General features: G+C 50.6%; 1 protein-coding gene across 1 annotated transcript; it reads right to left on the bottom strand.

The window, feature by feature from the left end:
* Nucleotides 1-1,978: 1,978 nt before the first annotated feature.
* LOC142255216 (chymotrypsin A-like) lies at nucleotides 1,979-24,340 on the bottom strand. The gene is made up of 7 exons (XM_075326730.1): nucleotides 24,271-24,340; nucleotides 23,859-23,962; nucleotides 22,142-22,221; nucleotides 9,528-9,606; nucleotides 3,857-4,037; nucleotides 3,578-3,711; nucleotides 1,979-2,217 (listed from the first exon to the last, which is right to left on the bottom strand). Exons 1-7 carry the CDS (start codon nucleotides 24,320-24,322, stop codon nucleotides 2,056-2,058), a joined length of 792 nt encoding a protein of 263 aa, XP_075182845.1. The 5' UTR covers nucleotides 24,323-24,340; the 3' UTR covers nucleotides 1,979-2,055.
* Between the last annotated feature and the right edge of the window lie 339 nt (nucleotides 24,341-24,679).

Raw genomic sequence — 24,679 nt, 5'->3', positions numbered from 1 at the left:
AATCTCTACCTTCTTATAAAGTCAATGCGGTCAATCAAGGAGGAGTAGGATGGAGAGGGAGGCAAAACGAGTAAGTGGGAATCTGCACTGAACTGTTTGGCCATGCTGAGGGTGCACTGAATGACTGTGCTCGGTTTGTATAGTCACTTTGTGTTGACAGCCTGTCTTTTACAGCGTTAAAGTCCCACAATATTGGATGTTGACCACCATTGTGTTAGTAATTTAATATTTTGGTCGATTAAGGCTGGAGCTTGGATTTCTCAAATGTTATTGTTGCGGGCGGAGGAGGGGACGCTGCGCTCTCCCACTGCTCGGGTCCGGCTGCTGCTGCCGCTGCTCTGTGGTGGCTCGAGCGGTGGGCCGGATCCCGGGGACTCGAGCGGCGGTCCTCGCCCGTGAGTGAAAGGGGGTTTGATTGGATGGTGGGGATTGGGTTATTGTCCGTGACGCCACCCATGGTTGTGGTGAAGTTGGTGACACCACCGCTGCTCTGGACGGGGATCCCGGGAGCGGTGACAGGGAGCAGCTTTGTTGTTAGTTCTCCCCTCTGTGGGTAGGGGGTTGGTTGTCCCGGGGCCCGGTGATGGGGTAGGGATGGATGGCAGGCAGGTTACGGGGCCTGGTGAGGTGCAGGGTCACGGGGGCAGCGCTGTGCCGCACGGCACGGTGGTACTCACTCAGCCAATGATGAGGACACAGTTCTCGGTAAAACACACGTCTGCGGTGTTGTTTCTCCCGGCAGGTTGATGGTGACTGCCTTTCCCTGCACCTATGTACGGTAAATGGTTCCAATGGGTTCCCACCGGTAACCCGCTCCCCAGCTTGGATATGGGCCGGAGGAGCCCCTTTTGCTCGCAGGCTCTGGCCCTGGAAACGGTAGCCTTGGCGGTGGCTGTGTTTCCCTCTCACGATTGGACTGTTGCCTTCTGTCGGGACTTGGCTGCTGGGAAACCCAGGAGGTTCCCTTCGCTGACGGATTTGGCAAATTCATGGCGACTCCTAGCCTTGCCGGGGTCCGTAAGCCCCTGCCAGATGGTGCTGACTTCTCTTTGTGTACCGGTCCAGTACCGCCGGGCCACTGCCCGTCCACGGTCCTTACGGTAGACTCCGATAGGCCACTCCTGCAGACGGTCACCACCGTCTGCCAACCTTGCTGATCTGTCCGGGCCACACACCCGGACCAACTTCAGGCTGCTTTACCGCCACTTTACTCCTCTCACTTTCACTCTCCAACTCTATCTGCCTGCCTTTTCCCGCCTCCAGGACTGTGAACTCCTCGGTGGGCGGGACCAACCGCCTGGCCCACCCCCCTGGTGTGAACATCAGCCCCTGGAGGAAGGCAACAAGGGTTTGTGTCTGACTTCGGTGTGCCTGACCGGGAGTGTGGGGTGTGTGGGTGTTGTTCTCTGTTGCCCCTGGCTTATCCAGGGCGCCACATTATTACTAGGGATGATCGAATACCACAAATATTCGGCTTCGTGAATATTCGCCGAATAGGTCGCCGCTATTCGACTATTCGCGAATATTCAATGCGCAATGTAAGTCTATAGGAAACCCGAATAACACCCAAATAACAACTATTCGGGCTTCCCATAGACTTACATTGCGCATCGAATATTCGCATAGCGGCAACCTATTTGTCGGATATTCGCGAAACAAATATTCTGGTATTCAATCATCCCTAGTTATTACATATCAAGTACATAGCACAGGTCCTGAATATGGTTCCTTGCCCAATGCACCATAGAAATACTTGGCTACAGGCATACTATGGGTAAGAAGAGTTCCCACAATGCTGTACTCGGGAGTGGAACCACTGCTATAAACCATGCGTGACCAGCTTAGTGGAAACCTTTCCATAATTTTATGCTTGACCTTCATCAATGTCATAAGCCGGAATCCACCGCACTCTTCTCTCAATTAAGGCTGGAGCCTGGATATCTCAAATGTTATTTTTTAATGTGGCGATCTTGTAGAAGACACGAGCAAATGTAGACTGCAATCGATTTTATTCAAGGATGAAACATTGAACGACAATACAGTGATTACTCTTATTTAGTTGGCAACAATAGTTTGGTCAATAAAGTCTCTGAGTTCAGTGACTCGAGCATACACGCCAGGAGACGATGGAGAGCAGGTACCGCTTCCCCAGGATACTATTCCAACCAAAGTCCAGCTTCCATCCTTCTGACATACAAGAGGACCACCAGAGTCACCCTGAAAGTCATAAAAATATAAGATTTAGTAACTCTATGACATTGTATTTTTGGCTTTTCAAGTAGCTTTACTGTATAGGTGCTCAAACATATCTTGTCCCCTAAACTATACTGCAATCCTCTGACCTAGACTAGGAGTGGAGGATGGCCATGCTTTTTCAACATTTGGTCAGCTTTTTGTAGAGACTGAGATACCTATTGGAGGCCAGGGACAGACACATGTGAATAAAGAATTTCACATTTTGATTGATCTGACCACAGAACAGTTTTTCATTTTGTCTCAGTCCATCTGAAATGAGCTTTGGCAGCATTTCTGTATTGTGCCGAATATAGCTTTGTCTTTGCATCATACAGCTTTAACTTACATCTGTTTATTACATAAAGAACTGTGTTCACAGACACTGATTTCTGCCAGTATACTGAATCCTGAGCCTATTCATTGATTTGCATGACCGAATCATGTCTGTCTTTAATGCAGGTCCCATGGATTGTGAGCATCCAATATTGATCGCCAGCTTTGTCCCTTGTGCACATGGATTTCTCTGGAATCTCTGAATATTTTCAAACTATTATATATTGTAGACGGCGGGATAGTCATTGTGGAACATTTCTCTGAATTTGCTTCCCATTTTTTAGACACAGTTGATCACAGACTGTGGACCCCTGACCATGTTTGCTTCTTAGAGACTCTGCCTCTCTGCTCTTTTTATTACCCGGTCATGTGACATAGTTGAAAATTGACCCTCCAGCTATTTTTCATTAGTACCCTTTGTTTTCATACTTTTTGTTAATCCTGTCTGAACTTTTTGGAAATGTGTTGCTGCCGACAATGTCTAAATTTTTTTTTTTTCAAATAAAATGTAAAAATATCTGTTTAACCTCTGATCTGTATTCTATATTCTGTTGCAAATAAAACATGGCAATAAGAAATGTACAAATTATTGCATTCTTGTTTTGTTTTTTCTTTACATTTTGCAAAGCATCCCAACTTTTTTGGAATTGGGGCTATAGACGGCTTCTAGGCTCTATGCTACTTGCATGGTGTTGTCATTTTTTTTAACTCTACAGTTGCCTTAGCATGTGGTAGTACACACACGGCTGTTACATCTGTACGTCTCTGCTCAGCACAAGTCTTCGATAGAGTATTTATTAGTTATCAGGCAATGAATGAGACCCATATCAAGTAATAGCACAGGTCCAGAATATAGGTCCCTGGACAAGGCACCATAGAAATGGGTGGCTACTGGCACACTAGGGGGGGGGAGAAAGAGATCCCACCATACAGGACCTGGGAGTAGAACCACTGTCATAGACCATGAGTGACCAGCTGAATGGAAACCCTTCCATCATGTTATGCTTACCATGCAGGAGGATGCCCCATCGGCTCCGGCGCAGATCATGACATCGTGGATCTTGTTACCCCAATATTTCTTGCATTCGGTGTTTGTGAGGAGAGGCAGTGCTACCTGTTGCAGCCTAGCAGGGGTTTGGCTTGCTGAAAAGAAATAAAGTAATTTTTATTATTGATCATATAATACCTTATTCTGATGGTTTTTATTGAAGCAATGGCTTATCTTGGCTATATGTAGCACAATTTATCCTGACCGTCAAGGATCAGCCATACTTCCTTATCCCCATACCTGTGGAGTCAGTCAGCCCCCATCCTGTGGTGACACACTTCAGCCCACCTTCATAGTTGTCAGTAGCCAATGCCACACAAACAGGGGATACTTCAACTTCTGATTTAATGGGGGAAGCCAATTTGATAAGTGTAATGTCATTCTTTACAGTGAAAGGGCTGTAATTCGGGTGCTTGAAGACCTTGAATAAAATTCAGACAAGTTCATTTTATAATGATTTGTATATGGTCTCATTACCTACATGGTCTCATTATGGTCTCATTATTTATATGGTCTCATTACCTACAGTGCAGTATACAGATTATAATCCCCCACATCAGTCCTTCTCTGACACAGAACAGTAAACTGAGGGGACTACAGAAAAGGAGAAGGCCTTGGGTATTCTGGTTACTAGTAAACTAAGCAGCAGCACTCAATGTCAGGCAGCAGCTGCAAAAGCGAGATAAAATCTTGTGATCCTAATGTTTTCTTACCCCTCTATAAATCACTTATAAGGCCACATGTAGAATATAGGACCCAGTTTTGGGCTCCACATTTTAAAAAGGACATTCAGAAGTTAGACTCAGTTGAAAGGCGGGCAACTAGATTATTGCAAGGAATGGAAGGCCTTCCATATGATGAGAGGTTGGAAAAGTTGGGTTTCTTTAGCTTAGAAAAACCATGTCTCAGATGAAGTCTCATTTACAGACATGGACTAAAGTGTTTGTGCCCTTTAAATTGTTCCAAAAAATCAAGTATTTCTCCCAGAAAATTATTGTAATTACAATACATGTTACAAATGTTTTGTTATACACATGTTTATTTTCTTTGTATGTATTGGAACAACACAAAAAAAACCCAGAAAAGACAAAAATGGACATAATTTCACAGAAAACTTCAATAGTGGGCCAGACAAAATTCTTGGCACCCTCAACTTAATTTTTGGTTGCACATCCTTTGGAATAAATAACTGCAATGAATCGCTTCCTATAACTATAAACAAGCTTCTTACACCTCTCAACTCCAATTTTGGACCACTTTTCTTTCGTAAACTGCTTCAGGTCTCTCATCTTTGACGGCACCTTCTCCCAACTGCAATTTTAAGATCTCTCCACAGATAGTCAATGCGATTTAGATCCGGACCCATTGCTGCCACTTCAAAACTCTTCAGCGTTTTGTGTCCAACCATTTCTGCGCACTTCTTGAGGTATGTTTGGGGTCATTGTCCTGCTGGAAGATTCATGACCTAGGACGCAAACTCAGCTTTCTGACACTGGGTGGTGCTGATCTGCAGTCTCCGGTCCTGTCGACTCCCCACTGCTGCTGCTTCCGGCTGCAGTGAAGTGAATATTAAATGAGTATAATGAGCGGCGGTCGGCAGCAAGTGACAGCAGCGGCAGAGACAGGAAGGCAGGAGAAGGTGAGTAAAGTTTTGTTATTTTTTTCTCTGACACGTGAGCTTTCTCCGGCGCATGTCACACGGGACCGCATCCACACTACATCCGTGTGGTATGTGTGCGGGCTGCGTAACACCCGTGCTGCCGGAGAAAAACGGACATGCATCCGTGTGGAGCACACGGGGGCACGGGCCAATGGCTGCACATGTGCGTGCACATATGCCCATTAATTTTAATTGGTTTACGTGTGCCCGTGTCTCCGGTACATGCGGGCACGGACCTAGCACGTACCGGCGACACGTGCATGTTAAGGGGGCCTAAGGGGTACTTTGCACGTTGCGACATCGCTAGCATCGGCTAGCGATGCCAAGCGCGATAGTATCCGCCCCCGTCGCACATGCGATAACTTGTGATAGCTGCCATAGCGAACATTATCGCTACGGCAGCTTCACACGCACTTACCTACCCTGCGACGTCGCTCTGGACGGCGACCCACCTCCTTCCTAAGGGGGCGGGTCATGCGGCGTCACAGCAACGTCACACGGCAGGCAGCCAATAGAAGCGGAGGGGCGTAGATGAGCGTGACGTAAACATCCCGCCCACCTCCTTTGTTCAGCATAGCCGGTGGAGGCAGGTAAGGAGATGTTCCTCACTCCTGTGGCTTCATACACAGCGATGTGTGCTGCCGCAGGAACGAGGAACATCGTATCTCCTATTGGTGCGACATTATGAAAATGACCGACGCTACACAGATCACCGATTTTCGACGCTTTTGAGATCGTTTATTGGTGCATCTAGGCTTTACACGTTGCGACGTCATTACCAGCGCCTGCCGGATGTGCATCACTTTCGATTTGACCCCGACGATATCGCAGTAGCGATGTCGCAGCGTGCAAAGTACCCCTTAGTCTTATCTGTCTATAAGATGCTTTCCCAGAAAGATTTTGGCTTATTCACATATATTTTGTCAAACTGCACTCTGGCTTTTCTATGCCTCTGTGTTAGTAGTGGGGTCCTCCTGGTTGTCCTGCCATAGCATTTCAGCTCATGCCAATGTAAAGGGATAGTTTGCACCAACCCTGATGCACCCAAAGCCTGCAGAACAGCTTGAAATTTTTTGGAAGAAGATTGGAACTGCTTATCCACCATCTGGACTATTCTGCATTGCAATCTTTCATCAATTTTTCTCTGCCATCCACATCCAGGGAGATTAGCTACAATGTTTTTGAGCACTGTGGACAATGGAACATAAAGATCTCTGGAGATGGACTTGCAACCTTGAAATTGTTGATATTTTTCTAATAGGCTAATGGGTATATAGCCATGGCATAGTCTTATAACCACAGGCATAGTCTAATGCCCGCTTTACACACTTCAATAAATCTTTCAATCCATCGTCGGGGTCAAGTTGTAAGTGACGCACATCCTGCATCGTTCGTGACGTATTTGCGTGTGACACCTACGTGCGATCAAGATTGAACGCAAATACGGTGATCGCATACACGTCGTTTATTCCTCATACATTGGACGTTTTGTTGCACGAACCTAGTCAATTGAAACGTGTGACATCCCTCATACGATTTTGGTGTCTGATGCTATGTGCGCAGGTGTGCGCTCTGCACCGCAGCTTAAAAAAGGTCCACTTCAGAGCGCAGCTGAAAAGCTGCATTCTGAAGCGCCTCACAATGTCTGTCATTCACTAATCTCTGTCAGTCGGTCACTATCTCTGTCCCTCTCTCTCTGTCCATATGAGTCTATCCCTCTTACCCCCTCTCTCATACTCACCGATCCCCGATCTCCGGTGCGGCGCTGCACGGCAATCACACTGCTCCGGCGGCTTTTACTATTTTGAAAAAGCCGGCCGCCCATTAAACAATCTCGTATTCCCTGCTTTCCCCGCCCACCGGCGCCTATGATTGGTTACAGTGAGACACGCCCCCACGCTGAGTGACAGGTGTCTCACTGGACCCAATCACAGCAGCCGGTGGGCGTGTCTATACTGTGCAGTGAAATAAATAATTAAATAATTAAAAAAAGCGGCGTGCGGTCCCCCCCAATTTTAATACCAGCCAGATAAAGCCATACGGCTGAAGGCTGGTTTCTCAGGATGGGGAGCTCCACGTTATGGGGAGCCCCCCAGCCTAACAATATCAGCCAACAGCCGCCCAGAATTGCCGCATACATTATATGCGACAGTTCTGGGACTGTACCCGGCTCTTCCCGATTTGCCCTGGTGCGTTGGCAAATCGGGGTAATAAGGAGTTATTGGCAGCCCATAGCTGCCAATAAGTCCTAGATTAATCATGTCAGGCGTCTCCCCGAGACACCTTCCATGATTAATCTGTAAATTACATTAAATAAACACACACACCCGAAAAAATCCTTTATTAGAAATAAAAAACACAAACATATACCCTGGTTCACCACTTTAATCAGCCCCAAAAAGCCCTCCATGTCCGGCGTAATCCAGGATGGTCCAGCGTCGCTTCCAGCGCTGCTGCATGGAGGTGACCAGAGCTGCAGCAGACACAGCCGCTCCTGTCACCTCCACGCAGCTAATGAAGACAGCCGCGCGATCAGCTGAGCTGTCACTGAGGTTACCCGCTGTCACTGGATCCAGCAGTGGATGCAGCGGTGGCCGCGGGTAACCTCAGTGACAGCTCAGCTGATCGCGCTCTGTCTGTGTCTGCTGTCAGCGGCCATTCAGCTCTGCTACATGGCTGTCTGTGTCTGCTGTCAGCGGCCATGTAGCAGAGCTGAATGGCAGATGACATAGCAAAAACGCATCCCTACACATTACACACGCTTGGCAAGTCAATAAATAAAAAAAAAAAAAAAAGGGTGCCCAATGCATACGTCACAGAACACATGATCTAAAGGATCGCACACAAAATTGATCAATTTAACATAGACTACTAACGCACGTGTGACAGCAAATGAACGTCCTACGTGCAATCTCATTCAATCGCATATGCGACCTGGGCGTGTCACATCGCATACGAGATCGCACACCTAATTGTAAGGTGTAAAGCTGGTTTAATAGATATATTGCCATGACATAGTCTTATAACCACAGGCATAGTCTAATAGACATATTGCCATGACATAGTCTTATAACCACAGGCATAGTCTAATAGAAATATAGCTATGGCATAGCCTTATACCCACAGGCATAGTCTAATAGGCATATAGCCATGGCATAGTCTTATAGAACCAGGCATAGGCTTATAGATATATTGCCAATGGCAATATATCTATAAGCCTATGCCTGGTTCTATAAGACTATGCCATGGCAATTTTCCATGGCATAGTCTTATAGCCACTAGCATAGTCTAATAGGCATATAGCCATTGCATAGCCTTATAGCCACAGGATTAGCCTAATAGGCAAATAGCCATGACATAGTCTTATAGCCACAGGCTTAGCTAAATAGGCAAATTTCAGGTTTGGTGGCCTTGGTTAGACCCACAAGCAATAATTGGCACCCATTGAACACCTTGATAGCTATTGACTGCATTATCTAGGGTGTTAATGCAGCCATGCTGTGCTGGTGGGTCTTCCCTGTGAGCTATCCCTTACAGGACAGCAGAATTCATGGTTCCCAACAGGACCACCTACAGAAGAGTATTCAGGAAAAACAAGGAATCACTGTCAGTTGCTGGAAAACATGAAGGCTTATCGGTATCTGCGCGGTCATTTTACAAAGGTATTTCCACACCAAACAGGTGCCTTCATCAGGCCAGGCATCACTTGGCGCTATCATACTTAAGGGGTTTTTCACTCCTTTTTCAAAGTTACCAGATTATAGGGATACTTATAATAGAAGTAAAAGTCATACAGAATCCATTCACCCGAACTCCAGCACCACTGCTCCAACTGATTGGGCCAGACTAGAAGTGATGGCATTATGACACTGAGTGACCTGGCCACTGATTTCCTGCAGGTTCAGGTAAAAGGTGGTTAAAATGTCATTGTGGTCCAGCAGATACCATTGGAGCAGCAGCAGGTTACTAAGTAGGGCTTGTTTTTTTTTTAATTTGCAAGTATCTCTACATTTCAGAACGAGCTTCATGCATCCACTGTAATCCTCGGGTTGAGTCTGGTATTGCCAGAATTTGGTGAATGGGGCAGAATACAAGAGCATACACGACCCATGGATAGGAATTGCTTTGTTTCCTAACACAAAAAGTGGATTCTCTTTTCCAATCTTATACAAACACCTTTAGAACGCAATATAACTATATTTCTAAATTTCATATTCCTAAGAGTTAGATTACAATAAGATAAGGACATACCTTTTCAATGGTTTTAACCTGGATATCTTCATCAGAGGAACTCTGGTCAAATTCACCCAAAACAACCTTATGTGAAGTCCTGTGGGGAAGAAGTTCAAATATAGGAGTTGATATGGAACTTCTGGGTTCCTCAGAATCTAGGTAGCAGTTCCCTGTAGAACTTTTATATATACCTAAGCCAACCATATTACCATGTTGTGGGAGAAAAAGGGGTTTGATCCAGTGGATTTTCTCCAGAGTCCAATTATTTAAAATGTAACATGGATTTTGCATAAAAATATGTGACGCCCTGGACCCCAGGGGTCACAGGTGACAACACTCACCACATACACCCCCACACTAGAAAGGTACAATCAGTCAACCACAAAGACCTGATTGCCTCCCTCAGTGTTAGACAGGCACACCAGGTGGGCGGAGTCAGGTGGAAAGACACGCCCCCCGAGAAGTCTGCTGGCCTGAGGCAGGAAAAGACAAGAGAGTTGGTTAAAGGTCAGCAAAGAGAGCAGTCCAGTTCAGTACAAGGTTCTGTGCAGACAGACGGTTCAAACAGTCAGGTAAGCAGACGGCAGTGGCCGCCTGCAGGAGACCGGGAACACGACCAGCGGAACCGTAAGGGACCGGGACAGGGTAGTGGCCTGCTGGAACCGAACCGGGGAGCTAACTGGATACCGGAGCACCAGGCAGGGTACTCAGACCCCGAACTAGGCTATATGCCACCACCATAGTCGAATTAACTGATTGCGGTCTTTACCTCAGGGGTTCATTCCCACCAAAGTCCCGATTGAAGGCAACAGCCTAACCCGTCCGGATAGCAGCCACTGCCAGAGACCAGAGATCCAAGGGCCAGCGCCTGCGGGCAAAAGGGGCTCCTACGACACATACACGCCGGGGAGTGGACTACCAGTGCCCAGGCACAGTGGTCACATTACAAACACAGGTGCAGGAGAAAGGCAGACATTGCCAACCCGACTAGGAAGCTGCAGCCAGCTGCAGGCCCCGATCATACCTTCGTTTGGTTCACCAGTGACTCTGTGTGGTTTAATCGTGAGTACACCAGTGCCATCCAGCACCGCATCGCAGCCCTGCGCTCTACACCCCGGCCCTCACACAACCGGGCCCCGGGACCAACATCCCCTATCCACGGAGGGGTTAACACCTAGCTGCGCCACTACACCACTCCCGGGAGTCCCCATACCTTTACCGCAGCGGTGGTGTCCACCATTACCACAACCCATGGGTGGCGTCATGAACAATCGTCCCAAAACCAAATACCCGCATCCCCCGTGTGTAACGCCAACCCCCCTTGCAGAGCGACGTGACCCCCGGGTCCATGAGAGGCTCGAGCCACCACCCATAGAACGCGAGCACGGGTACGAGTGGCTCTGTGGCCGCAGCCGAGGCCGCGGGGCGGTACACATCGACTCTTCTGGTGTCACGAACAGGATATAACCAGTCTACTTACCGGTAGACGTGCGCCTTGTAATCCCCATCAGCGGCGTCCCGCTGAAAAATCTGAAGATCCGTCATCTTGGGCGCGAAGGTTTCCCGCTCAAGTCATCTTCCCCGAGCAGTGGAGGCGCTAAAGTGAAGCCCCGCCCCCAAAGAGAGAAGTGCTGTAGAAAAACCAAGGGGGGCGGGCGAGGAGCTGGCCTCATGTGATCTCGGGGATAAGAAGCAGGGACACCAGGACTCTGCACCCGTCTTGTTCCTGGATCCCGAGCAAGAAACATGTCCGCCCGTCTAGCAAGTCTGAAGCCCCGGAGCCCGTGCCCGGAACAGCGGCGTGGGTGGAGGCCCGGACAGCGCAGATGAGGCGCCGTCTGCAGGCCCAAGTCCAGCTCCTCGTGGAAGGATGGGTGGCCGAGATGGAGGAGGTAGCTACGGCCATGCGGGCACGTGAGGTGGAGGCAGTGTTGGAGGAGCGGGTAAGCGACCCACGTCCCTATGTCCCAGAGGGAACGGCTACTGCTGCTGAGGGGCCCGGTCTGCTCCCGCTCACCCTGCTGTGTCCCCCACCGCCAATACCGGTCGCTGTTGCCCCACCGATCGGTCCACTGCCCCCAACACCGGCAGCGGGTTCCACCGTACCTGCCCTCGAGGGCAGGCCTGTAGACGCGGCCCGCGGACGGCCACTTGCCCGGTCGGCACCGATCCCATTGCCCTGGAAGTTGTCCGTTCCCCGTGAGGAACCGCAGGTCCCGGAAGTGAGCACGCCCGAAAAATCCCCGGCAGTCCGCCCGGCCCGAAGAATGCTGGACGCTGACCGGCAGGAGGCCCGGAAGGTGAGGCTGGCCGCTCCCAAGCTCCAGGCCTTGGCTGAGGCAGCGGAGGGTTGTCGCTGCAAGGCAGCAAGACAGGCTGCGACACAGCGGGGCTCCCCAACACCGATGGTGCCGGTTGTAGCCAGCATCAGGGAGCGCCGACTGGGCCCGACCCCCGCGCAGAAGGAGCGTGCGGAAACCCCATACTGAGAGCGGCAGCTGAACCAGACGGGCCGGAAGATTGAGGCCCATGAAAAGGAGAAGGCCGCAGTACTGGCCCGCAACATCCGGGAAAAAGACAACCTCCAAAATGCAACATACCGGGTGCGGGGCCAGACCTACGAGGGCCATGTCCGGTGGTTTTGCCCCCGGCGTGGATGGGGGTTTATATACGAACCGGGCCTGGAGGCCGAAGTCTTCTTCTCCAGGAGGCATGTATACCATCACCTGTCCCTGGGTCACCCGGATTGTGACCTGAAGGCCGGGGAGCTGGTGTCGCGGGCGGGGGCCGGCTTCTCCATCGCGGGGGCTGCTCAGGGAGATCGCGCCCGAATCCGGTGCCTTCTCCTCGGTGGCTCGAGCGGGGCCAGACCCGGAGCTCGAGCAGCGCTCCTCACCCACGAGTGAAAAGGGGATTTGGGATTGGTTTTGGAGATGGACAGAGTTCGTAACGCCACCCACAGGTTGTGGTGATGGTGGGCACCACCGCTGCTGGTGACGGGGTTCCCAGGAGCGATGGCGGGGAGCAGCTAGGTGTTGACCCTTCCATGGGTAGGGGCTGTTGGTCTCGGGGCCCGGTGGCTGGTTGGATTCCCGTAGGATGGGGGCTCGCAGGGTCGTGGTGCAGCGCGGCGTGGTGCCGGATGGCACTGGTGTACTCACTCAGACACAGATAGACAGAGTCTCTAGTAAAACAAATGGCTGGATGGACGGGGCCAGCAGCCAGCTGCAGTGTTTCCCTGGATGGGTTGATAGTGGCTGTCGTTTCCCTGCACCTGTGTTTGTATGTTGACTCCAATGCATGGGCACCGGTAGTCCGCTCTCCGACGTATATGTGCCGGAGGAGCCCCTTTGCCCGCAGACGCTGGCCCTTTGGATCTCTGGCCCTTGGCGGTGGCACTTATCCGGAATGGTTGGGCTGTTGCCTTCAATCGGGACTTGGTTGGGAATGAACCCCTGAGGTCCAGACCGCAATCAGATAATTTGACTAGAGGTTGGCTTTAAGCCTAGTTGGGGTCTGAGTACCCTGCTTGGTGCTTGGCTCCAATCTGCTCCCCGGGTCGGTACCGGCGGGCACCGCCCTACCCCGGTCCTACGGTTCCACTGACCTTTGCCAACTCCTGCAGACGGCCACCACCGTCTGCCGACCTTGCTGGAAGTGCCCGGGCTCTGACCCAGACACACACAGTTCTTACTCCTCACTCCTGCCCAGGACTGGACTCTTTTCCCACCACTGGACTAACTGACTACTGAATAACTGACTATGTTTTTCCCGCCTCCAGGCTGTGAACTCCTTGGTGGGCGGGGCCAACCACCTGGCTCCGCCCCACCTGGTGTGGACATCAACCCTGGAGAGTGGCAACAAGGATTTAATGTTTGACTGGTGTGACCTGTCCAGGGAAGGGGGTGTATGGTGTTGTGTAGTGACCTGTGACCCCTGGGGTCCAGGGCGTCACATTGGTCACCTACACCCGCCACTGCGGGGAAAAGGGCTGGTTCGCCCTTGATGTCAGAAGGAGGGTGAGCTGCAGCGTTCATGGGGCCGACACTTCGGCTCGCCCTCTTTCTGACATCAAGGGTGAACCAGCCCCTCTCCCGCTACACAGCCCCGATGTGGAGCTGGAGGAGGAATATGAAGAAGGAGACCTAAAGTAAGTCAGCGGACTCCCGTTGTCAACAGTAACAGTCCCCGTTGGGACACACAGTTTATTTTATGGTAGCCCGTTGTCTGCTGAAGTGCCCGTCCCCGTTGGGACTGATGTTGTCACCATTCCCCCCCCAAAGACAAAGCTGAGAACTTGCAAGCCACCCAAAAACTATTGGGCTTGTAAATAGTGCCCAACTGCCCCTTCCCGCAATTGCCAGTCCCCGGAGAGGCTGGTTGGAGGAAAGACCCGCAGCAGAGCAGCCTGGGGTCCGGTGACCATCAGGACCGGTGACCATCCTCCGGGTCAGGGGTCCCCTTGGATGTGGGGCCTTTGACGGACTGCCGGGTGCGTAGCACCGTTCCCGCTTGGGTGGCCTGGGCCAGTTCCCGTTTTCTGGACTGGGGAAAAGGAGTGCAGCCTGTTTCTTAGGGGCAGCATCAAGGTCCAGGTTGCTTGGGTGGGAAAGCGAAAGGACCCGTCCCCGTTAATGTTGTTAAAAATGTTTTCCCGTTTGCAACGGTTCAAGTGATGTGCCTCCCGTAAGGGAAGAAATGAAAATGCTTTTTGAATGTTTACCTGTTATTTATCTTTTTGCAGTTAACAACAAAATAAATCGGTGTGGACGGGCAGCCCGCGGACGGTCTGCATTAAGCCAAGGGAGAATGTGATGCCCTGGACCCCAGGGGTCACAGGTCACAACACTCACCACATACACCCCCACACTAGAAAGGTACCATCAGTCAACCACAAAAACCTGATTTCCTCCCTCAGTGTTAGACAGGCACACCAGGTGGGCGGAGTCAGGCGGAAAGACACGCCCCCCGAGGAGTCTGCTGGCCTGAGGCAGAAAAAGACAAGAGAGTTGGTTAGAGGTCAGCAAAAAGAGCAGTCCAGTTCAGTACAGGGTTCTGTGCAGACAGACGGTTCAAACAGTCAGGCAGGCAGACGGCAGTGGCCGCCTTTAGGAGACCGGGAACACGACCAGTGGAACCGTAAGGGACGGGGACAGTGTAGTGGCCCGCCGAAACCGAACCGGGGAGCTAACTGGATACCGTAGCACCAGGTAGGGTACTCAGACCCCGAACTACGCAATATGCCTCTGTGACGCCCTGGACTAGCCAGGTAGTCACAGACACACCACCACACACACCCCCTCCCCTGGATAGTCAACATCAGTCAAACAAAATCCTTGTTGCCTCCCTCCAGGGTCTGATGTCCACACCAGGTGGGGCAGAGCCAGGCGGTTGGCCCCACCCACCAAGGAGTTCACAGGCCTGGAGGCGGGAAAAAGCAGTCTGTTCAGTGCAGTCTGGAGTTCAAGCAGTGAAGGAGAGAAACTGTGAGTGTCTGGGTCGGAGCCCAGGCACTGTCAGCAAGGTCGGCAGATGGTGGTGGCCGTCTGCAGGAGGGGGTACAAGTCAGCGGAACCGTAGGACAGGGGACGGGCGGTGGCCCACCGGTACCGAGCCGGGGAGCAGAGTTGTACCAAGCACAAAAAGGCAGGGCCATCAGACCCCGACCAGGCTAGGAGCCGCCGACAACGGTCGAATCAGATAGTGACCGGAACCCCCGGGGTTCCCTAACACCCAAGACCCGACAGAAGACAACCGTCCACACAGTGAGGGTAAAAAGCCACCGCCATAGGCTAGAGATCCAAGGGCCAGCGCCTGCGGGCAAAACGGGCTCCTTCAGTACATATACGCCGGGGAGTGGACTACCAGTGGGAAACCATCGGAGTCAATACATTCACAGCGGTGCAGGGAAAGACAGCCACCATCAACCTGTCCGGGGACAAAGACACTGCAGCCGGCTGGGGGACCCGTCCATCCAGCCATTTGGTTTATCAGAGACTCTGTGAATCTGTGCCTGAGTGAGTATAACGCTGCCCCCGCAACCCTGCACCCCGGCCTTCCTGCCTCCCCGTATCACCATCCGGGCCCCGGGATCACCAACCCCTACCCACGGAGGGGGAACCAACATCCTAGCTGCTCCCAGCTCCCGGGATCCCCGTCATCAGCAGCAGTGGTGCCCATTATCACCACGACCCGTGGGTGGCGTCACGAACTATCTCCCCAAACAAACCACCCCTTTTCACTCGTGGGCGAGGAGCGCTGCTCGAGTCCCCGGGTCTGGTCCACCGCTCGAGCCACCGAGCAGCAGCAGCCCCGGACCCGAGCGTAGCGAGCGCGGCCCCTCCGCCCACGACACCACCACCATAGTCGAATTAACTGATTGCGGTCTGGACCTCAGGGGTTCATTCCCACCAAAGTCCCGATTGAAGGCAACAGCCCAACCCATCTGGATAGTAGCCACTGCCAGAGGCCAGAGATCCAAGGGCCAGCGCCAGAGCCAGGGGCTCCTACGACACATACACGCCGGGGAGCGGACTACCAGTGCCCAGGCACAGTGGTCACACTGCAAACACAGGTGCAGGGGAAAGGCGGACATTGCCAACCCAACTAGGAAGCTGCTGCCGGCTGCGGGCCCCGTTCATACCTTCGTTTGGTTCACCAGTGACTCTGTATGGTTTAATCGTGAGTACACCAGTGCCATCCTTGACCGCACTGCATCGCAGCCCTGCGCCCTGCACCCCGGCCCTCACACAACCGGGCCCCGGGACCAACATCCCCTACCCATGGAGGGGTCAACACCTAGCTGCGCCACTACACCGCTCGCGGGAGTCCCCTTACTTTCACCGCAGCGGTGGTATCCTCCATCACCACAACCCGTGGGTGGCGTCACGAACAATCGTCCCAAAACCAAATACCCGCATCCCCCGTGTGTAATGCCAACCCACCTTGCAGAGCAATGTGACCCCCGGGTCCGTGATAGGCTCGAGCCACCACCCGTAGAACGCGAGCATGGATCCGAGCGGCTCAGGGGCCACAGCCGAGGCCGTGGGGTGGTACAAATACATGCATTATGGAAAAAATGGAAGTCATGGAAGTCATTCACAAAAGCACTGCATGAAATGTAGCTGTTGGTGCAGACCTACGCGTTTTGGCACTCTGTCTTAGACAATGATTAAGACAGTGCCATTCACAATCATGAAATTGTGCATAGCCACCTCATTTGACTCAGGGAACGTCATAGACTGTTTTAACACTTTACAGTTGTGACGCCCTTTAACACACACACCCCCATTCCTTGTGAGGACACACCTGTCACCCGAAAGGGAGACCTGATGCCTCCCTCAGGGCCAGCAGGGCACACCAGGTGGGCGGAGTCAAGCGGAAAGGCACGCACACCGAGGAGACTACTGTCCTGAGGCAGGAAATACACCAGTTAGTTTGGAGTGGAGTTGTAGAGTGAGAGTGACAGGAGGTGTAGAGGAGCAGAGCTGTCAGGGACCCGGGTTGGAGCCTGGGATCCCCGTAACGTCAGGCAGGCAGACGGTGGTGGCCGCCTGCAGGAGTACCGGTGTACGACCGGCAGAACTGTAGGGACCGGGCCAGGGTTGGAGCCCGCCGGCCCTGAACCGGGGAGTCAACCATTTACCAGAGCACCAGAAACTGGGTACTCAGACCCCGTCCTAGCTTAGAAGCCACTGAGTGTAGGTAAATTAAGTGATTGTGTCACGGGCGGAGAGGACGCCGCCGCTGCTGCGCTCTCACTAACGCTCGGGTCCGGCGCTGCTGCAGCTGCTCGGTGGCTCGAGCGGTGGGCCGGATCCGGGGACTCGAGCGGCGCTCCTCGCCCCTGAGTGAAAGGGGTGGTTGGTTTGGGGGATTTAGTCCGTGACGCCACCCACGGGTCATGGTGAAGATGGGCACCACCGCTGCTGGTGACAGGGATACCGGGAGCGATGGTAGGGAGCAGCTGGGATGTTGTTTTCCCCCTCTGTGGGTAGGGGTAGGTGGTCCCGGGGCCCAGTGGTGTGACGGGGAGGCAGGGTTGGTGAGGTGCAGGGTTGCAGGGACAGCGCGGCGCGGTGCCGGATGGCACGGGTGTACTCACTCAGTAAGAGATGCACAAAGTCCTCGGTAAACCAAACGGCTGGATGGACGGGTCCTGCAGCCGGCTGCAGTGTCTCTCCCCGGACAGGTGATGGCGGCTGTCTTTCCCTGCACCTTGGTGTTCTCGTTTGACTACGATGGATTCCCAACGGTAGTCCGCTCCCCGGTGTATGGATGCCAGAGGAGCCCATTTGCCCGCAGGCGCTGGCCCTTGGGTCTCTAGCCTTAGGTGGTAGCTGTATACCCTCACGGTGTGGGGTTCAGGTCACATTCGGATCTGACTATTGTCGGGGCTCGTGTATACAATACAAACCAAAAATGGTCGCCACCATTGGTGTCTTGGGTAATAAAAAATCAAATTCATCTGAGGAAATCAATTTCCTTGTTTTTGCCTCACATAAAATAACCTTTAGATCTCCAAGGTACCCTGAAGTCGGATCGGACCTCAGAACTTCGTAAGTCGACCGATCTGACAAAATGACCTGACACATCAACAAATATTCCTTGTAATTCATTATAACAACATTGCCCCCCTTATCGGAGGGCTTTATTACTATTTCTGAATTATTGCCCAAAGACTGGACAGCTAATCTCTGTTCGGTCGTCAGATTTGGTCTTGTTGGTCCTGATCTAGGGTTGATCTTTCTAATATCCTCACACACCAATTTACAGAAAATATCAGTGCTGTTAAACTCGGTAATAGGAGGCATCCTCTTACTTTTAAGTTTCAACCCTGAGAAGGGACCTTCGCCCTCAGGTCTACTGCTCTCTTCCTCCAGGCTCATGAGCACATTAAAATCAGTCATCATTTCCAGTGGTATCCCTAATTGGGAACACTTGTTACGATCATTGTTGGCAAAAAACTTCTTCCATTTAAGCTTTCTTACAAACAGGTTGATGTCTTTAACCCATGTGAAAGCATCAAATTTAACCGTGGGCACAAAGGAAAGACCCGCATGTAATACCGACATTTCCACATCCGTCGGTGTATACTTAGACAGATTAATGATCCTAAGGTCTTTGGGGCCTAATTGCCCTTTCTGTTGGGTAAAGGAGCTCTCTGTCTGAGATCGTACGGCCCTAAATTCCTCATCTCTAAAAAAGAGGGGGTTGTTGTAACAGAGGGCACAGCAGAGGTAGAAGAGGACATAGATGGTCCAGAGGGAGCTTCCCTGGGTACAAACTGTCTCCCTCCTCTGTTCGCATTTCCCCTCCATCTCTTCCTTGAGAAGCCTCTGTTATACGTATTGTGTCTGGTGGATGGCCTAAAATGCTATTTTTTTTGGGGGACCATCCATTGGTGTGCCTCTCTGGAGTTTGGTATTGAATTACTTTCTTTGCCTTGTGTGGACTAGGTGAAGGCTAGGCGTATTCAGTGCCTTTGATTTGGGCCATTGTAACCCATGTTTTGGCACCACAATAGGCGTTCAATTACAGGCCTTCATTGAATGTACAGTACAACTGGTATTTGTGTGTGTATGGGGCTCCAGGGGCACATGGTGTCCACTGGGTATGTTCATATTAAGGTGGTGAATTTTTGAAGCTCTATTACTTTAATACCACCTTATATGATACTTCCATGTAGAGTAACACTCACATGTGTGTTAGACATTGGTACTTTTTGCAATCCCTGTAATTGTTGCAGTGCAGTAGTATTTTTACTAAGCACCCCTGTATTCCCAGACTAGTTGCACTTGATTATGTAGTGCAGGGAAAGGAGGGCGAGCCGACGGTGAGCGGGGGCGCCTTGACGAATTTTAGGGTGCCGACCTCCGCAGGCTAGGCAGGGAAAAGTGAAGGGGCGTTGACCACTCCCCCTCTGCACTGCAGTATTTCCTATTTTTTTGTGTTGTATACATGTGTGTGTTTTTCATGTTGGGATATTCATTTTAAATTTATTATTAAAGAATTTGAATTTTAAGGGTTTTTCTCACGGTGTACAATATATGATCCCTTAATCATTATCTATAACGGTTTTCTTCTTCCTATTGTCGGGGCTCGAAGCCTGGTCGGGGTCCGATGGCCCTGCCTGTGTGTGCTGGCTTCACTTCGCTCCCCGATCGGTCCCGGCGGGCCAACGCCCGATCCCGGTCCTACGGTTCCGCGTTGATTCACCACTCCTGCAGACGGCCACCACCGTCTGCCAACCTTGCTGTCAGTGCCTGGGCCACAAACCCAGACACCCAAGTGTTTACTCCTCTCACTTCCACCTCCTGGACTACACTGAAACTTTTCCCGCCTCCAGGCCTGTGAACTCCTCGGTGCTTGGCTCCGCCCCACCTGGTGTGGACATCAGACACTGGAGGGAGGCAACAAGGGTTTTGTGTTTGGCTGGTGTCCCTGTCTAATGGGGGTGGGGTGTGTTATCTGTGACTACCTGGCTAGGCCAGGGCACCACAATTGCAGTCTGGACCTCATGGGTTCATCCTCACCCAAAGTCCCGAAAGAAGGCAACGGCCCACCGATACCGGGTGAAAGCCACCTCCAAGGGCCAAACATCCGATGGGCCAGTGCCTGCGGGCAACCGAGGGCTCTTCCGGCAGCTAAACGCCGGGGAGCGGGCTACCACTGCCCAGGCAGGGGAGCCGAAAACCACAACAAGAGGTGCAAGGGAAAGGGGCCACCATCAGCCTCACAAGGGACACAAGCAGCTGGCTGCGGGACCCGACCATACCCGAACTTTGGTTTACCAGTGACTCTGAGTGTGAATTAATAGTAAGTACACCAGTGCCATCTGGGCACAACACCACACCGCAGTACGGCACCTTGCACCCCGACAACATCATCGCCCATCCCACCAGGCCCCGGGACACACCGCCCCTACCCACGGAGGGGCTAACATCCAGGCTGCGCCTTCAACACCGATCCCAGGAGCCCCCTTCACTCCAGCCGCAGTGGTGGTGCATCCCGTCACCATGACCCGTGGGTGGCGTCACGACCCGTACAACGACAACGCGGCCCCCGGCTGCGAACCTCTTCCCACGCCACCACCCCACTGCCTCCCCTTAACAGAGCGATGTGGCCCGCAGGCCGGAGGCGCTCGAGCCACCGACAACCCGAGCCCAGACCTCGAGCGGCTCGGCCCGGCGAAGGGAGCGGCCGAGCCCCTCTCAGGGCGGTACACAGTTATTTGCAAAAAAAACCCCTGCTTACTTACTGTTTGGATGTGTGAGGTAATATATTGTTTTGACAGCTTGGATATTTATCAGGTGGCCTATAGCAAACAATCACAGCTCTGGTTCTATTTTGCTACAGGTCATTAATAGACGTTCTGATTGGCTGCTATAGATAACAAAGGACATTCTTAGTATAAGACAGCTTATGTGTTAGTTAATATGATTATGGTGGTGAGAGGGAGGGTGGGAGAGGGGGAGAGTGGGAGAGAGGGAGAGCGGGAGAGTGGGAGAGAGGGAGAGTGGGAGAGAGGGAGAGTGGGAGAGAGGGAGAGTGGGAGAGCGGGAGAGTGGGAGAGTGGGGGAGAGGGGGAGTGGGAGAGAGGGAGGGCAGGAGAGTGGGAGAGAGGGAGAGAGGGAGAGTAGGAGAATGGGAGAGTGGGAGAGGGAGAGAGGGAGGGTGGGAGAGAGGGAGAGCGGGACAGAGGGAGGGCGGGAGAGACGGAGAGTGGGAGAGAGGGAGAGTGGGGAAGAGGGAGGGGTAGAGTGGGAGGGTGGGAGAGAGAGAGAGAGAGAGGGAGAGAGGGAGAGTGGGAAGGAGGGAGAGTAGGAGAGAGGGATAGAGAGAGAGTAATACAGAAAGAGAGAGAGACTGAATTACTATCCCGGACAACATTGGGTACTACAGCTTGTACAAAATAAATGTTAAGTTTTAAATCTTTGGATTCTGGAGAAAATCCACTGGATCAAACCCTTTTTTCTCCTACTTTACCAAGGCAGCTCCAGCTGGATCCGCTCAGAAACTCTCATACCCAGGAGGTGGAGGACATACAAAAGGGTGAGCTGACTTCTCATATTTTGTTTTATATTACCATGTTGGAACCAATGAGAAATGGTTAGACCCATGGGAAATCCCAAGTCCAGTTTCCATCTTTAAAAAATTTGATGAAATAGCTGATTTCGGCCAACCATTTGTTGTAAATTTTATGCCCATGATTGATCGCAGTGGCCAATGCTAGATTTTTCTTTGCAGAAAATGTGATTTTTCAGGTTGGAAAATTTCAGTCATCATCAACATGAAATCCTATAAATATGTATGGCCTGTTCTATTGAATTCAGTTGATTAGCCACTTTCTACAATGGCTCTGGAATATTGATGGTCTTATATGAAAATTAGGTCTGATGTATTTAGATGGTCAGATTATTCGTATAATGTGATATGCAAGGAGATGGTATAAAGCCATTTAAAAATCGTAATAATGTAGATTTACAAAATGATACAATGGGACATTTGAGGTCAAAGAGAACTGATTTTATGTCAAATATACCTGAAAATTTTGGGTATATATTTATAGACAAATTTTATATTTTGCTGTAATAAAACCAGGAGTTGCTGTTTATTTGGAAAACACTTACCTGACACTACAGTGAGCGGCGGTTATGACCCATTCATCACTGATAAGGGATCCTCCACAGAAGTGAAATCCAGTATTGTCCTGTAAAGAGTTAACATGCCTATGAATAGAGATCCTTATATCTGAGGATGCTTCACCCACCCTTAAGTCAGAGGAAAAAAATTCTCATGTATTTATTTCATTTTTCCCTGTAAAAGTGGTTTTCTTGTATACATTTTAAACATGACTATTGATAAGTTATGTGACTTTGTGCAATTCCTCCCCAATTTCAAGATCTGGGTCTACAGGGAAACACATAAGAAGAACATGGCCGTAGCTGGAGCTACACAAAGCTGAGGTGATCAACTATAACGTAACAGGTAAAGTGATCTATGCCTGTAAGGCTGGTTTCACACTACGTCTTTTTAACATCCGTTGAAAACGTTATTTTAGCGGAAGTACGGATCCAGTGCAAATGCGTTTTCATTTCAATGCATTTGCAATGGACTCGCGTCCACCTGCGTTCACCTGCGTTTGCGTGCGTTATAGTGCGGATCCGGTGACTTGCAGTTTTTTAACATGTTTCAAAAACGCTACTTGTAGCGTTTTTGAGCTGCGTCAAAATACTGCAAGTCACCGGATCCGCACTATAACGCACGCGAACGCAGGTGAACGCTGGCGTGCTGATAGACAGGATCCTGCTTTTGTACTGAGCATGCCCAGAAAGTACTGAGCATGCCCAGAACCAGTCTCGCGTGATCTGTCTCTCTCTCCTCCTCCCTCCCTCACCCTCTCTCTCTCTATCTGTCTTTCCCCCTTCCTCCCTCCCTCCCTCTCCCCCACCTGAGAGGGGGGGTGCGGACACTCGTAACCAAGGTAAATATCGCGTAACCACTTCTCTTAGTTACCCGATGTTTACGTTGGTTACGCGTGAAGGCAGCCCTGCTCCTAGCAGCTGCAGACACTCGTAACCAAGATAAATATCGGGTATCCAAGGCCGATGTTTACCTTGGTTACCAGCGTCTGCAGCTGTCAGAAGCCGGCTCCCAGTCTAGCTCCCCTCACTCCCGATCACATGACTCCAATGCCCGCCCCTAAACATCCAGTGCAGGATCCTGCAAAATAACATATGCGTTTGCATACGTTATTTGCTGTAAAAGCAGGATCCGTACTTCCGCTAAAAAAACGTTTTCAACGGATGTTAAAAAGACGTAGTGTGAAACCAGCCTAACCACTGTAAGAAAGTGTATCTAAGGGGAAGAAATAAATGGACCAATATAATATGTTATTGTCCTAATCTTTTTACTTCCCAATAGATAGAACTTTAGAGACATGCAAATATAAAGGCCACTAACAAATGTAATGGATAAAATGTCCTACATCCAATTTGCGTTTTGCCTATCTTTGTCAGGAGGCACTCTACTAGTCTTATAAGGCCTTCCCATCCTCTGTCCTTCCTCCCCATGTAATAACAGAGAGAGGGGGAGGAAGGACAAGCAGGCAGACATGGACAGGAATAACTAGCAAAACCCATCCCAGATATTAGATATTCTGTTGCACCTCTCATCAAGTAATAGTGCATTTTACAAACTTTCCTTGACTATATTTCAGAAACTATACATCCGATCTCACAACTAAAGGTATGTATAGAATCAGTGTGATAGGGCCGGTATAGCACTGGCTTTAGTTTATATAGGAAAATCCTGGTGGTTGGTCCTCTCTAAATGGTTTGATATTACCTGAAGGGAGACCTGCCATGGCCAGGATCCTGGAATAGCTTCCTCCCCATTCACAATTCTAGCATATCCAGTAAGGACTGGCTGGATGGCTGGCCTTCCACATCCTATAAAAGTGAAAATTTAGAATAATGAAAGGCAGACTTTCTCCACATCATTTATAACTATGACTTAATATAGTCCATGATTTATCCTTATATAGAATATTATATATATTTTGTGCAGGATCAAGTACTAAACCTAATGTTCTAGAGAGCAATAATGTATCAGCACCATCACTATTTTTCTAAAAAGTTACGTTACATTGTTTTCAAATTAACAAAATTCAATTCCAGTTCAGCAAAAAAATCTTATACTAAAGGAAAAGTACAGAGACAATAATGAAGGTAGTCCGAAAACCCAAATAGCTACTTACCATAGGTGGTGCCCAAGAGGGCAATGAAGGACAAGAGACAAAGTATTGCCATTCTGCTTCAATGTGAGCTGTACGAGACCATTACATTTGGAAAAAGACTTTTATTCACAACCCTCACCAATGAAAACATGAATCGTTATCTAATGGGTGGACACTGTTCAGGGAAAATAGCATTTGGTTATCAAGAAACCTTGGATGATTACAGCAGGGCTGGAGAGACAAGAGAACGAGGAGCGAAAAGACTATGGCCAGTGCTCAAGATAATAGTGGGAACAGGGAAAGGAAAAGTACCTTAAAAAAAGACATTTGAAAAATAAATTAAAAAAAAAAAAATAAAGTTAATGTGCCGCCCCCGCGTCAGCAGCCGGCTGCTCGGATCCGGATCCGCGGTGGCTCGAGAGGTCTCCGG

The sequence above is a fragment of the Anomaloglossus baeobatrachus genome, chromosome 10 (genome assembly GCF_048569485.1).
Source record: "Anomaloglossus baeobatrachus isolate aAnoBae1 chromosome 10, aAnoBae1.hap1, whole genome shotgun sequence".
NCBI classification, from domain to species: Eukaryota; Metazoa; Chordata; class Amphibia; order Anura; family Aromobatidae; genus Anomaloglossus; species Anomaloglossus baeobatrachus.
Note: the sequence above shows the minus strand (reverse complement) of the source record. Positions and strands in the feature narration are given on the sequence as shown.

Excerpts from the sequence above, each read along its gene's own strand:
- LOC142255216 (XM_075326730.1), bottom strand. The coding sequence starts at position 24,322 with ATGGCAATACTTTGTCTCTTGTCCTTCATTGCCCTCTTGGGCACCACC. Across the intron at positions 22,222-23,858 it reads CATGGCAGGTCTCCCTTCAG|GACAATACTGGATTTCACTT; the intron begins GTAATATCAAAC and ends AACTCTTTACAG. Across the intron at positions 3,712-3,856 it reads GGGGCTGACTGACTCCACAG|CAAGCCAAACCCCTGCTAGG; the intron begins GTATGGGGATAA and ends ATTTCTTTTCAG.